Below are 15,458 nucleotides of genomic sequence, written 5' to 3' on the forward strand. Positions count from 1 at the left end.
TGTTTTGGCTGGATTCATGGACTAAAAGAATATATAAAAACATGTGTGTACTTTTCCAATTGGTAATACACATACCGTATGATCCCTATTAACCACCCCTGCCCCCATAAGCGCCCCATGGGTCTTTTTTCAATTATTAGAAAACAAGGGCCCCCTCTACAATGATTAAAATCATCTAGAATCGTATCAAAAGTCTGCCAAAATTTGAACAAAGTGAAAATGTAACTTGTCTATTATCCAATTTCTCAGTGGAAAATGAATCATATCGCATAAATTGGGTGGATTATCCTCACTTAAAGTAAAGTTCGACATTATTTTAGCTGTTCTTTAAAATTTTTGAAGTATAAGAATGACATTAAAAATTAATATGAAGAGAATACCAAAATAACCGCCTCCTTTTCGAAATGTTCTAAGCGCCCGGGGCGGTTAATAGGGATTATACGGTATTAGATTTTTATAACAGAGTTTGTCATTGCATGACGCAAGGTCATTTAGAAAGTTCAAGTTCACATACATTCCTTTACAGCATTTTTCATGGCGAAACATTGCTTGACGCAAGGTCATTTAGAAAGTTCAAGGTCACATACATTCCTTTACAGTGTTTTTCATGGTGAAACATTGTAAGTTTCTTCCTTTACAAGCCTTTAGGTTGCTTACTTGTATAACTTTATAATGTGGCTTGACCTAGACTCAAGGTTACGTCTTCCTATCCGTAGCTCCAACGGAAGACCTATTCGTTGCTTTGCAACGAGCTCGGCTCTAGTTCTTATTATTCTTTTTTTTCCTTTTCCTAGACGCCAACTTTGAGGCCTCATATTTCACTCATTTCTCGATGGATTTTGCTCAAATTTTTAGAGTTGATAGACGTTACTAAACTCTATCAGAATGCTATCTAAAATTTCAAAAAGTCACTTCCAGTTTTGAGTTATTTCCCTTTAAGCGAAAATTTATAGGCTCTAGTTTCCAGACAAAGGCTCAGAAAAGGCTAAAGCTGGAGCAAAAATTCTACTGATTTTAGATAATAGAAGGATTGAAGTTGTGCATAGTGTTTTTTGTTTTTCAATTTCTCTATTCAAAATGGTGCTACATAGGGGTCAAAAATTAGAACGCCTAAAAGAGCGAAAATTTACACATATTTTGTTTTTTATCTTCTAAACTAAAAATATTTTGTTAAAACATATAGAACAAAATTTGTGCAAAATTACAAGATCTTTAAAATGATATCTCGAAAAAAGGGCTGACCCCTAAATTAAGGGATCTAGAGGGGCCAAAAGTGTTTTCAAGATATCTGAAAAAGTGTTGAGAATTTGTAATACATCCAAGAAGCAATATTGTTCAAAATGTCAAGCTTAATCTAATGAAGTCGTCAAAATGCATCCGGCGACGTCACTTCCGGTCAAACCGGAAGTAGTCAGAAAATGCATATTTTTGCTGTTCTAGACAAGTTTTTGGCTAACATATATCACAGGAAGCACAAAACTTAAATTTCCGTCCATCGACATCACTTCCGGTCAAACCGGAAGTAGCCAAAAATAGCTTATTTCTTAAGGTTTTAATGCAAAAATGAAATTATAAAGTGACTGGAGACGACTAAGCTAATTGCTTTTTTTGCTGACGTCATTTCCGGTCAAAACAGAACGGAAGACCTTCTCGTTGCTTTGCAACGAGCTTTGCTCTAGTTTCATTTATTATTATTTTTTTGTTTTGATTTTACGTAATCTTCTTTTTGGGGGGGGGGATAAAAATTTCTTCCTCTTTCATAGTCAAAAAGGATTTGCCAAACTTAAACAAACTAAAAGTTGAAATGACGGATTTTTAATTTTTCCCTTAAAAGAGTATTTAAACCTGATTTTTGCATGGTTTGATTTCTAAAAACAAGTGGAATATCATTTTTTAAGCAAACATTATAAGGAGGAATATTAAAATGAAATTTTATTTACTTGACAATTAAAGAATTCCTTTTCAAATACAATTTTTGCATTGATAGACTACGTAAATCTCTTATTTATTTCATACGACGTTTTGTAAATTTCTGGTTACAGAAAATATAAAAATTAGTCTAGCTGTAAAAAAGATATCAAAGAGCGTATATTTTGTATCACTTTAAAGGGGGTCATTTTTCAATGGGGATTATTATTTTATTGGACTAACATATAAAATAGTGACCCCCTAGGACCTTTTTTCTACAAAAAATGATTTTTTTCTACGGGTGGGGGTCATTTTTTGTCGTTGAAAAATGACCCCCCGGGCATTATTCGATGGGGGTCATTATTCGTCTTTACACCGGCAGAGCAATTGCTATTCATAACGCCATGTTCACTAAATAACGTTGTTTATTATATTGTCTATTTATATTCCCTATATAATCTATACAAGCACAAACAGTTCATAAAACTACATATTCACCGGATTTGAGGCCGTATTCACCGGAGGGTCAGTGCGCGTACAGTGGCATTGTGACGTCACAATCAACACCTCAAACAACGTTCTAAACAATGGTTGCAACGGCTGCAGGAAGCTATCTGAACAGGAAAATGTGTTGGACAAACCTTTTGCAGGATTATTTTAACCTATTTGGACGTCTTAATTAAACATAGCGAAACTCGGAAAGGAAAACATGGAGGTTACAAATTGTAACCTGGACATATTTTTTATTTTCAATGATGGAAGTTTGTAAATGAAAATGGTGTCGTCATACAACCGTCAAGTCTTATTTATTCAAATCCGGACTATATTATAAAACAATATACAAACAGCTTCGCCTCGGTCAATATGAATATTTTTCTGGTGAATAACAAACCATATTCCACACCAAAAGAGTCCATAAATGTATATTTAAGCATTGAATTCAAATTTTGGGATGTCTTAGGTCCTATAACACGCCTGGCCGTGCCGACAAATTGAATAATGATAATGACAAATTGAAGTATGATAAATTTGTCGGCACGGCCAGGTGTGTTATAAGACCGAAGACAGCCAAAAATATGAATTCAATGCTTTTAATTACATTTTCTAATTGTCCTGCTTCATAATTACGGAATTCGTAAGTCTTTAATATGAATTTAGCGCCCTTCAAAGCTGACGTGGTTAATAGACGTAAGAGCCGTTTTTGACGTCAGATGACGTTGCAAAGTTAAATAACGCAAACAAACATTGCAAGGAAACAAGTGACAATTTAATTCTTAACACACATTTGTAGTAATTTTACGTTTATTTAACAGGATGATAGTTTATCTTATTAAATTGAGTCAACTCATTGTACATTTTGGTGTTCCTAGATTATACAAATGCATATAGTTCCTATTGTGTATTCTAACGCGCGGTGACAAGGTTTTGCGTCAATCTAATTAAAATTAGACCTTTCATCTCGCTCCTCGTTATGCGACATATCAATAACGAGGAGCGAGATGAAAGGTCTAATTTTAATTAGATTGGGTTTTGCGTGTGTTATAAAAATTTAAATGTCGTGGATTTCTAATGAATTTCATAAGGAAAAATACACGGAATGTAAATATTATTTCTTAAATACTGCTTTCATGCACTTGAGCTGTGTTATAACAATTGTACTTTAAATAATCAAGTATACTATAAGAGGTCCATCAACACATACATGTGCTAGTAATTTGATTGGGTAAGTGTAAAAAAGACTTATGGTTTTGGGAAAAAATACGGAGAAAAGAAAACGTCACGTCCTGCGATAATGAACACTTCTAAGTTTTAACTAATCCTTTGTTTTATTATTGATACATGTATATGTTCCAACATCAAAAAAATGCCGCACCCTCAAATGTCACCATTCTGCGCCCCCATGTATGGGGTTACACACGATGATTTTTGAAAACCGATATATGTGGAAACATAATTGGTTAGTTGAAACTTGCAGTACAAAACTAACACAATGCCTGTTAAAATTTGAGAAATAAAATAAATTATAATTACTGCTTTCATGCACTTTCGCTGTGTTATAATCAATATACTTTAAATAATCAAGTATACTTAATTATCAAGTATAATTAAGAGGTCCATCAACATATACATGTGCTAGTAATTTGATTGGGTAAGTGTAAAAAAGACTTATGGTTTTGGGAAAAAAATACGGAGAAAAGAAAACGTCACGTCCTGCGATAATGAACACTTCCAAATTTTAAATCTTTGTTTCATTATATATTTATGATTCAATATGGAAAAAGCCCATGTTTGCTTTTTTTAATTAAAAAAAACTCGTTGGGGGGAATATTCTGCATCAATCATAAAGTAAACTTAAAGTTATCTATCTAAAGTGGAAGGAAGGACGGATATAATTTTTAAATCTGATTTAGTGTACTATAAGTTATTTAAGTGATACATTCAAGGAAACTGGTTATTTTTCCAAGGAGGTAGCACAAATGGAACAGATAAAGTTTATTTGTCTTATTCTTTTTCTCGGGGTTTCATATGGAAAACAGAACAACAGTTCTGTATGTCCAACATTTGAGTAAGTGATTTGAATGTATAATTATTAGATTACGTAAAACAATTTTTGAACTAATAATTGATCCCTGACATTTTTTATTCAGCAACCCAGAACAATGTTGTTCTGGGAGCAGAATAATAAACAGAACCTGTACAGGTAAGGAACTTTGTGGTCTTATTGGAGTGTTGATTGAACTTGATGGAGTTTTGCAATTGAAGAAGTCTCTATACTGTTAAAAAAACACAGCTTCATTGAGCAGCAAACATATTTTAAGCAGCACCCACTCACTATGTAGCATGCAATTCTATATAATGATTCTAAACAACATACAGCAGACATGTAGCATCGATTTTGAAAGTGGGGGGGGGGGGCAGCCACAGAATGTTTTTACTTACCTGAAAAAAGTTGACAAGCAAAAAAAGCGGGGACGGGGGGTAGAGGCAAACTTTTTTCATCACCAATTCCTTTCAATATCAATTTTTCTTCATTCATATTATTCATATTACTTTACTTTAGTACAAATTGGGGGGAGGGGGGTAACCAGTCTTTCTGCGAACATTTTAAAAAGTAAAAGTATTGTTAGCAAATAAAAGGCGGGACAGCCCCACCCCGGTTGCTACGTGACTGTTCAGTGTTATCAGTTTTGATATTCAGGACAAAGATGAAATAAATACAATATGTATGTGCTAATATGTGTTAAAAACGGGAAGGTGTACTTTATATTTTTTGGCAGAGTGTGTTGGCTTTTTTGGACCAAACAGCGTAACCCCGTGTCCAGTAAATTTTTATGGTGTGAAGTGTGATTCTGAATGTAACTGTACGGAGGAGGAAGAGTGTAATCCATATGTTGGATGTCTCAATGTCATGTGTAAGATGTTTATCATGTAACAGAAAGTCTTCCTTAAAAAGACAGAGTTCAATTGTTCATTTCTGTTTATTTTTAAATAGTTATTAAAATAAACTTTGTTAATTAGACTTCCGGTCGAAGGAAGATAAAATTAAAACACTCACACACATGTGTAAGTATTGATATTTATTATCTACAATAAAAGAAAAAAATAAATATAAACTAGTGATTCAAAAAAAAAATTCATGTACTACGGAAACAAGATCGAGAAATCAAAAGCCTGTTGAATATCTTCTTTTCTTACAAAAAAAAGCAAATAAGGTCGTTTAAAGTGATCGCTAATCAAATGCATTTAATTGATTTCCAATAAACTATTCAGGGAGTAGGTCTTTCGACACTTTCCCTCAATTGCCGCGAGTATAAAAGAGGGGCGCACATGGCGATTTCCTCCTCTTGATTGATAGCTTAATTTCCCAGCGCTCAACACTTATGATAATTGTTGAAGTACATAAAGCCTCCGAGAACAGTTCATTAAATAAAATCATGCCAACAATACGAGCCAAGGAGTCCCTAGTCACTGCAAATTCTACCACGACAAGTGTAATCGGACCAAGGGAGCCAGGCAGCAGAGAAGCATGCAGAGAGGGGGAGAGAGAGGAGACATCTAGCCGCTGTCTGCCACGCTGAAACCGGGGCAGATACCGAGGCTAAGCTGCTCGTTACTAACATCAGGAACTTTATATTGTTGTTGACAATGATGAGACGACTTAATTAAGCTCCACCTCTGTGCTGGATGAGACAATGTAATTGGTTACCGTCAATACCCTGATTGGCATTTAATTGCCCGAGTTTCTACCCCATGTATATTGCAACAGTAAAGGAAAGCTGTGTAAATTTCAGATGCTAGTTATGTATGGTCGAGAATGCAAAGCCTTACTGAAAGTCCAAATAAGTGTGAAATGTTCCTTATTTAGTTTCAAACGATGTTGGGTTCATGTAGCTTGAGGCTAAGTCTAAAATTTTAAATGAAACTATCATAACTATCGATAGATGAACAGATGCTTTTCTTTTATTTCTGCATATTTATATTCAAAGACAACTAGGGAGAGCAGCCGAACTGGTGCAATACATGATTGTCATTCTCGACGCGCGGCGAGGAAATTTCCGGGCATGGGATAGAGAAATTACGACGAGCAGTTCAGAGTGTGTCCAGCAATCTGTTACCGAAATTGATCAGAATTGATTTATCGCTAGGCTTAATTGCTCCCCCTGCCAAGTCCAGAATCCAGCATCGCACACACCAACCCAAACTGAGCTGATGTCTGCTTTAGTTACAGAATTGACGTCACTGAGAAAAAAGAAGGTGCGTTATATGTACCAAAATCCGCCTTTTCCAAAAATCTGGTATTTAAATCTATATAAGTCTTGGATATCCGGTCTAAATCAGTTTATTTTTTAAAAATATTTCGGAATGTTTTCCAAACACAACTCACTAAAATGCAATGTTTTCTCAAGAACATGACACTGACGACGTCATGACGTCAACATGGCGTTATCAAATTTCAACGTAATTATTTCGATACAGCGTATAGAATTGTACATTTTCTTAACCTTAAAATTGTTATTATCTTTAAAAAACATATCTAACTCTAAGTTACTTTTCTTTAATTCAATCTATTATTCTAAATCTTACATTTTTTTCTTTATATGAATTGATATTTACAATAACCGTAGGTAATTTAAGTTGATAAGGTGATAATTTTCCGAGAAAACAATTTTACCAAGAAAGAGTATTTATTTTAAGAATTTTTCCCCTCTCCATTTCCCTAAAATTTATGATATTAATTAAAATACTAAATTAAATTGCTTTCAGTAGTGTTATATAAAGGAAAACATTTTCAAATGAAAATATTCATAGTTAAGAAGTCGTAGGGCGCCCTACACCCGGTGTGTTAATCGCCAAATTACACACCTGATGAATTATTCGAAATATGAAACATTCTTGTTTAGATCATTTTTTACATTGGCCTTTTACGGCCTATTTAGGGTAGGGGAACTAGTGCATACCTCGAAGCATTACCTCCATGTTCTGTTAATTAATAAGGATATAAAATTTTGTACGTCAAAAAGCATCTCTTGCGCCTCTATCTCTGTAAGATTCTCTAAAACCGATCAAACAGGAAAAGGGATCTGTATTTTATTGCCATCTATTCATTAAAGAAACATATTTGCCCAGTTTTAGCTGCAGATCTGTAGCTATCCGGAAAAATATATATTGATAGACCGGATAGCTACAGTGCCACCCATTGAAAAAAATGTATATTTATTGCGCACAAAAAGTGCAAATATACATTTTTTTCAATAGGTGGCACTGTAACTCTCCGGTCTATCAATTTATATATATTTTTTCGGATAGCTACAGATCTGCAGCTAGCCCAGTTTATAATCTGAAAGAAATTCTTGCAGTGAGACCACTTGTTGGGGGTTCATAATCATGCATAGTATTACAATTAATCACTTAAATTCCGATTACAAATCGCTTTCTTTTAGAATTGGAGGTGCAACGTGTCTTGCTTGAAAAAGGGTATCGCATGACAAAGTCCAAGTAATATGGGGCTGAAACCATGCGCATTCCTTAAGTACATTAGAATATGTATGATTTGAGCGTTGTTGATGAGTTTCATCTAATATGTGATTTAGAGTGCCTTTTATGGATTGTGGGGTCTTCAATTGTTTACTGGACATGTACCCGTAGATGGGAAGCTACAAATCTGACCATATACTAACTTACGTTGATGCGCGGATAAAGAGGGGGGGGGGTCGGGAGGGGGGGGGGGTTAGAACCCCCCTGGATTTTCCAAGGTTACAACATGTTTATACTAAAGCAAAAAAGCAAGGATTGCATTTTTTTGACAGGGGTGGAAACCCCCCGCCCCAAGAAAAAAAATTCTGGATCCGCGCCTGGAGGTTTGGAAAATTTAGGCGTACAGGTAACTTGGATTGGCAAAGCTTATTGACTGTATCGAGCAAACATTAGCAAAATGTCCTTCTTTTGCAAATTGAATAACCCACGTAGGGGGAATGATATCACATAAATTAAGAGCAAGGTTTTGTGTACCAAAATAGAGAACGACATAAGTTAAATGACAAACACGTTACCAAGTTGCAAAATGATTTGGTCTGATATTCTCTTGAGTCGAAAGTGGATAGGTGAATCCGGTCGTGATAAATGCTTCGTTGAACGGGGATGTTGCTAAAACGCGGAACGGAAAGCGGAACGGAACGGAAAACGGAAAAAAAAATTTAGATTAAATCACTAAAAATACACAAATTTTATCATAAACGATATATCTTAGAAATTTTTAATTACCCATTGTTAAATAAAAGTCGATTTAGTCATGTTCAGTCTCATTCACAAAAATCGCTGACATGGCGTAATTTAGAATCGAATTTGAAAATGTACGGGGGGATAAACTTACCTGAAAAGAATTTGAAAAACGAAAACAAGAAGTCAATTGTTAGATTCTAGAGAGGAATACTGTAAATCTGGAAATTTTTACGCCGATTTTATTTTGCGAATTCGGGTCAAAATGCTGTTGATTAATTTTTACGTTTCAAAATTTTGCGAATGACCACTGCTTTGATTACATTTTCTTATTGGTGATTTATTTTTAAGAAAAATATTTTTGCGAATGTAATGGACACGCAAATTTGCTAAAAATTTATCTACAGCAAAAATTTCCAGATTTACGGTACAAGTTTCAACTCTTACATTAATATTTTTTCACTAACTTACTACATTATAATTAATTACACTAACAATGAAAGAAAAAGTGATCAAATTCACATACCCCACGCTCCCTCAAAAGTCGAGGTGCTTAAATTCCCCAAAAAATTAAGGAACCGAAATTTCCTGGTAATATGCACATAAACACATTTTTTCCTGAATATCTGCCACCTTTGACGAAATTGTGTGCAGCGGTTTATGAGGAGTTGCGCTGATAAAAAAAAACAAAAAACAAAAAAAAAAAAAATACAACAGGACTGGTGGGCTGACTGACTGACGGGTCAAAACATTATATCTTGTTGCGTTGGTTATTAAATGGGGGAGGGGTTTCATATCTAGATGCAAGAAAAATAAAATGTAAAAAAAATCTTAAGATTTCAAAAAGCTCAAACCTTTCCGACAAGCTCGGATGAACACCTCTTGTGGAACACTGGTTGTTGAAATAAATACAGAATGGAATCACTTCCTATTTATTTAAATTCTGGACAGATAAAGTTGGAAAACTTTTTTGTGGTAAATTTAATGTAGCATCTTTACAGTCAATGAAGTTAAAGTTTGTATGTGGTATATGGGTGTGTGTAGGTGGTGTTGGTTACTAGTATGGATGACCCTGTAAAAAACTGAGTTTGTTTTATGCTCATTAGAAAGATATGGGATTGACTGGGAAGATGCAAAAGGTCGTCCCTCTCCTTTTGTGTCCAGAATATAAGATTTAATAAATTGATGTTATTGTGTGGCTGTGGGCCCACACCCCGTTCCCCCCCCCTTCGTGATTTCTTGATTCCCCACTGCTGCTTGCATAATCCGAATGCCAAATCTAGTAATTTTTGTCTTTAGTGAATCATGTATGTATAGGTAAGTGGTCTTTTTTCCTTCTGCCTATTTCATGACATCTCTTTCATGAATGAGCTTTTTTTGTAAAATGAGAAGCAATTGTACGAAACGTTCAGATGGATACGCAGGAATTGAGTCTATAGTTAGTATGTCAGTTCTGAGGGTGTGTGCATGATTCATGAATATATCATATTTTACAATATTGTTTTTATATCTAATTTACATCTAATTTAGGTTATTTGTTTGATTTAAAAATTTTCCGTTTTCCGTTCCGTTCCGCTTTCTGTTCCGTTTTCCGTTCCGCGTTTTACCCCTGCGAAATGATATTCATGATTTTAAGAACCTTTATGAGTTGTTCATAATTGTTCATGATTGTTTCTAAAAGGATTCTTAACAGGTTCATAAAAGTTGTTCATGAATAAAATTCATGAAATCATTCATAATTCATAGTTCATGAACAAATGATGAACAAATATGAATGTTATTGATTTTAAGTTTAAAGAAAAAAACTTAATAGTTCAAGGTAATGAATGTTCATGAATTTTCATGAAGACTAAAAGTGTAAAAAATAATTGTCACAAACGATCTCCAAAAAACACTCATTACTCCCATAATACAACTTTTGCATGCAGATACAATTGTTGAACAAACCCCTGATTTAACTAATGACATGCTTTTGTTTTGATTTTTAAAGTATTGGATCAGATCAGAACAGTATAGTAGGAGAACAGTAAGAGGTTAAAATCACTATTTTCTACTCTCAGAATCTGTAACTTAGGTTCTTCAGGATCATAATAAAACTCTGTTATGTACTGTCTAGAAGGGAGATTGTAATTAAATTATGATCGTAATTTAAAGAACACTGCATCAATATTGACAGCATTTTTCTCTCATATTGAATTACTAATGCTTCTTCATCATTTAAAATGAGCAGCTATATCAACATTTTGCTTTAAATTATCTCATTTTTCACGACACAATTTTTTTCGACCGAATTTTCTCTATTTGTCAAACTTTTAACAAGTTGTGAGAAAATGAAACAGACTTATAATCTAGGAAAAATTTCATGATTTTCGTAGAAACGTCTTTTAGATTTATTTACAGCTAAAAATCATATCTCTTGTCCGTTCTATTCTTGGGTCAAACGCTTTATATTTTGATGCAGTTATCAAGTCAAATTTTTCTGTCAATCGTGTGTAAATTATACAGCACAGGCTGCATGGTTGTGAAGTATCTCTGACTTGACCCACATTCGTATTTTGTAGTTTATTCTCCTATTCACTATATACCTATACATAGCTCAGGGTACTCTGTTTGAGGGCGAGTGGTTCCAAAGATTTATTTGTTGTCCTCATGATATGGAGGCGGCCATACTTGAAATACGAAACTGTGGCTCTTTAGGTATAATTTAAAAAATCCAATTCAATAACTGATTTAATTTATATTGATTAAAAAAATTAATTTCAGCGAAAAAACATTCAGATAGTGTTTGTTATTTTTTGTTTAACAACAATCTTGGCATTTCGAAATTATTTCTTAATTGGCTCTGCATGACACTTTTAAAAAGGCGCAAACTTTGAAACGCGCGAGACGTTGGAAAGTGAATCGGTAGACTGGGTGGATTATTAGCCTAGATCTAGTCATTTTTTTGTCAACCTTTGAAGAAAATGACAAAATATGAAGAAGGAATATCAAGAGGATCAATTTTACTTAATAACTGCAGATATTAATGGTGAGTCACAAAAAAAATGGAGGCAATCGCTGAATCTGAGATATTTATCAAGATGTTACTGTCTATTTGTAAGAGTTCAGTTATGTCTTTTAAATAAAATTTTTGTCAAACTGTGTTATGAGTAAGAATCCAACCCAATTACGTGACATTTAATAATTTAAGATTGAAAAATCCATCCTGTTCACCTATAACATCTTGAACATGGCGGGCAAGGGAAACAGGCTAAACTCCCACTCAGAATGCTTTAAAATATGGCATTACCTATGATGAAGAATTAAATGAAACAATTTTGCCAAAAAAAAAGGCTTTAGTGTTCACATTCATGAGCATATTCAGAAAATCTTTGTTCTTGTAGGGAAAAGAGAAGCAGTTCAAATATAATGTTGATGAGTTGAGATCAGAAGATTAAAAAAAAAAAAAAAACTCTGGCTGCCCCCCAAAAAAAATCCAGGATCTTGACGAAAAACAAAAGAAAGGAATGAAAATATGAATCGTAATCGATCAAAGTACCCAAGTGATGAAATTCTAAAAATTCCAAAGGGAAAGCCAATAAGATTTTTTTTGATTACCTCTTCTCAAAATCCTTGAAAGCCCTTTTAGCTGATGCCCTAATTGCTGAACACACTTTTCTGCCAGACAGTGAGACTTGGATTAAAAACCATTCCATTTTAAGCATACACTTTGAAATACGCCGAATAAGGAACCCACACTTCTCTTTACCAAGTAAGGTTAAGGATTCTGCAGAGTCGCGTTTGAATTCAAATTTTTCATAAATTTACTAGGAATGAACTACATAATTTATTTATTATCGATATCACTTATCAGAGTTGTTAACTTGAACAAAGATTTTGTTACCATGATTGGAAAAAGAAAATACTGTGAAATCTTTCAAACTGCTATTAAAATATTTTCTTTTACAGTTTTTCATTTTGCAAAATGTATTACATTTTTGTTTACAAAAAGCAAGAACATTCATGAATAGTTCATGAACATTCCTAAATAACTTTTATAAATTATTCATGATTAGTTCGTGAAAATGCATTGAATCATTCATGAAGTTTTCTTGAAAGTTCAAGAATATAATTAATGAAGTTTTCTTGAAAGTTCTAGAATTATTCTTGATCATTTTGCAGGCAATTAAAAAGTCTAACTTTGTTCATGAACAACAAATAATTCTTGAATATTCTTGAACTTGGTTTTCATGAATAAAATCCATGAAATCATGAGTGTCCAATTTTAACTTCATGGGATCTTCTTAAACAATTCATCAGCTGATTCAAGAATATAATTCATTAACATTTCTTCAAAGTTCAAGAATTATTCTTGATCATTTCGCAGGGGTAGCAACACCCCTTGAACGGAAGCGAAAAAGAGTTAATAGAGCTGTACGTAGGACGGTCGCATCAGGTGTCGTAACAGTATTTCACTTGATGAGGTTCAAATCAAATTATGGCTGACGCAAAATAATTCCTGGATCTCCCCTACCGATTCCCACATTTTGATGCGAGACTGGAGCGGAATTTTTTACTGAGATGAAAAACAACGTATAAACTTCCTGTTTTGACCAGATATGCTAAAATTTAGGGCGTGCTGTACTTGAGTGGAAGTGATAAGGCCCTAGACTAGATTTTAAAGTACCTACTTGACTTCGTCCGAAACAAACTTGCGTGTCTTGCTGGATGGTTATGTATTTGTAGTACTAAAGTCTTTAAAAAATAATTGTTTTACAAGATCTGATAAGGAAACTTTTCATAAGTGTGTTTTAAATAAATTACATCTACGCAAACCTACGCATTTTTGGTAAGAATATATAGCAGAATTAAATACTGTCGTGCAACCAGTAAACGGCAAAGTCATTAATCACCCTGATAAAGAATTTTCGGAGGGGGGTCTTTACAGTGCTTACGGAGTCCATATGTCTTATGTGGGAAATGCATTTATTAAAAAAAAATTCAACCAGCCATGTAAGCTTTTATCTCCTTTTTATTTGATTTGTGGCATGTATGTATAGACATCTCTACGTGGCGGAAATGTAAGAAAAGCAAATAAATTCGTAATCATTATATCATTATTTATGTTTGATTATTTATTTAACGTGATTTGTAGAGCATGTAGTGGCTCACTAAGGCTACCCTAGGAGCCAATACAAGCTTGCTATGGAGTGCACTAGGAGCTTGTGTAAGAGATCCGTTTTGTCTAACAGTAATCTCGTACCCCATTCAGTATAACGCGTGGTTATTTTTGCCCTATTCTATATAGTGGGCTTACATGTACCTGATCGGTATAACAGGTAGTAGCTTTGCTAAAAAAAATCCTCTAGGAAGCAATTACATATCCCAGCTGACTCGCTAAGGTATACCCTAGGAGTCGATTTATACACGTTGTTACACCTTGCTATGGATTACCCTAGAAGACAAGGTGCCATAACGCCCGTTACTAGTTAAGGTGCGTGGCACCCAGTGATGGTTAAATGCTTGTCCGACATTTGCCATCGAAACAATTATTAAAGCTGCAGCCTTTATAATCCAAAAAACACGTTTTGTTATTTTTTGGAAAAATATTCTATTAAACACATTCGATTGTTCACAAAGCAGATACTAGGAATGATACCTAGACTGATTTGGAAGTTCCTGATACATCACGAGAGCGTTTCACTTCTTCTGACTCTTGTCTTAATCTTGGGCGGATCCCAGATCTTGATCGTCTACTGTTTTCAGTGCTTTTGTTGAAATGGTTCCCCTGATATATTTCTAGATACGCCAGAGTACAGAAGGTGTTGCATCCTGCTCTAAAACTTAAAATTTTACCCTCCTTTGCAGTAAATACATAAGATTAAAATGCATTTCTTCGAATATTTGTCATAACGTGTTATGAAAATACTAATACATCTGGTTTTTCATTGAAAGAGCGTGGACAAAAACAAGTAGAATACTGGATCCTTTAATCTTTCAGTAGCTTCATAAATACGTGAATATTCTTTAAAAGGTTCTGTTTACACTAATATATTCATTTTGGCTATAACTTGATGACCTTGTAATATTTTGAATTTGCTCGTAGATTATTACAATTACATGTAGCAGAATTTTTATGAATTATGTAAATACAATATCTGATAAAAATGTACTAAGTATCAAATGAAATTTAAAATATGAAATGAAAAAAATATTAAAGAATATTGAAACTTTAAAAAATGATTTAATGTGATATGCATTGTACTGGAACTATAAATTTCCCATATGAATACCCCTGGTAATGGCTGAGGATACACAAATTAATTTAATTGTTATCTTTATATTTCACTTGAAAACAATATAATAAAACAATTGAACTTGCCATTCCTATTACGTTGCAGACTTTCATCACAAAATACACAGAGAGGAGGGACAATAGCAGCACTACACAACAAACAGAAATACAGACAAACCATTCACCTAAAGCTAACACTGCAACCGATGCGGTAGATTTCTCTTTTTTTGGAGGGGGGGGGGTGGGAGATGGGGGGTTGTTGTGTACAGACCAAGATATGCTTTCAAGGTGGATCGTCGACTATAGATTTAATATGTGATTCCGAAATTACAAAAAAAAAGAATTATTCCAAAAAGTCATTGGTTACGGCCGCGGCGGGCGCGCGCGCGCGCGCGCGCGCGCGCGCGCGCGCGCGCGCGCGCGCGCGCGCGCGCGCGCGCGCGCGCGCGCGCGCGCGCGCGCGCGCGCGCGCGCGCGCGCGCGCGCGCGCGCGCGCGCGCGCGCGCGCGCGCGCGCGCGCGCGCGCGCGCGCGCGCGAAAGTGTCGAGGATAGTCTGCT

At 34.7% G+C, this 15,458-nt stretch overlaps 1 protein-coding gene across 2 annotated transcripts; it reads left to right on the forward strand.

Moving 5' to 3' along the window:
- The first annotated feature begins 4,179 nt into the window (after positions 1 to 4,179).
- Positions 4,180 to 14,301, forward strand: LOC134248453 (N-acetylglucosamine-1-phosphodiester alpha-N-acetylglucosaminidase-like). Of its 2 annotated transcripts, none has more exons than XM_062730851.1 (4): positions 4,180 to 4,474; positions 4,557 to 4,609; positions 5,187 to 5,321; positions 14,248 to 14,301. In XM_062730851.1, the coding sequence occupies exons 1-4, from the start codon at positions 4,386 to 4,388 to the stop codon at positions 14,265 to 14,267; spliced, it is 297 nt and encodes a 98-aa protein (XP_062586835.1). In that variant the 5' UTR covers positions 4,180 to 4,385; the 3' UTR covers positions 14,268 to 14,301. The 2 variants fall into 2 exon arrangements, with proteins under 2 accessions (XP_062586835.1, XP_062586834.1); XM_062730850.1 differs by having other exon boundaries at positions 14,245 to 14,300.
- The last annotated feature ends 1,157 nt before the right edge of the window (positions 14,302 to 15,458 follow it).

The sequence above is a fragment of the Saccostrea cucullata genome, unplaced genomic scaffold (assembly GCF_032062105.1).
Source record: "Saccostrea cucullata isolate Sc308-1 unplaced genomic scaffold, CSIRO_AGI_Scuc_v1 ctg1927, whole genome shotgun sequence".
NCBI classification, from domain to species: domain Eukaryota; kingdom Metazoa; phylum Mollusca; class Bivalvia; order Ostreida; family Ostreidae; genus Saccostrea; species Saccostrea cuccullata.

Bases quoted from the DNA above. Each gene is read 5' to 3' on its own strand.
- LOC134248453 (XM_062730850.1), top strand. From the start codon at position 4,386: ATGGAACAGATAAAGTTTATTTGTCTTATTCTTTTTCTCGGGGTTTCA. The intron at 4,475-4,556 runs GTAAGTGATTTG...TTTTTTATTCAG, and splicing joins TCTGTATGTCCAACATTTGA to CAACCCAGAACAATGTTGTT. The intron at 5,322-14,244 runs GTAAGATGTTTA...TTGTTCACAAAG, and splicing joins TGGATGTCTCAATGTCATGT to CAGATACTAGGAATGATACC.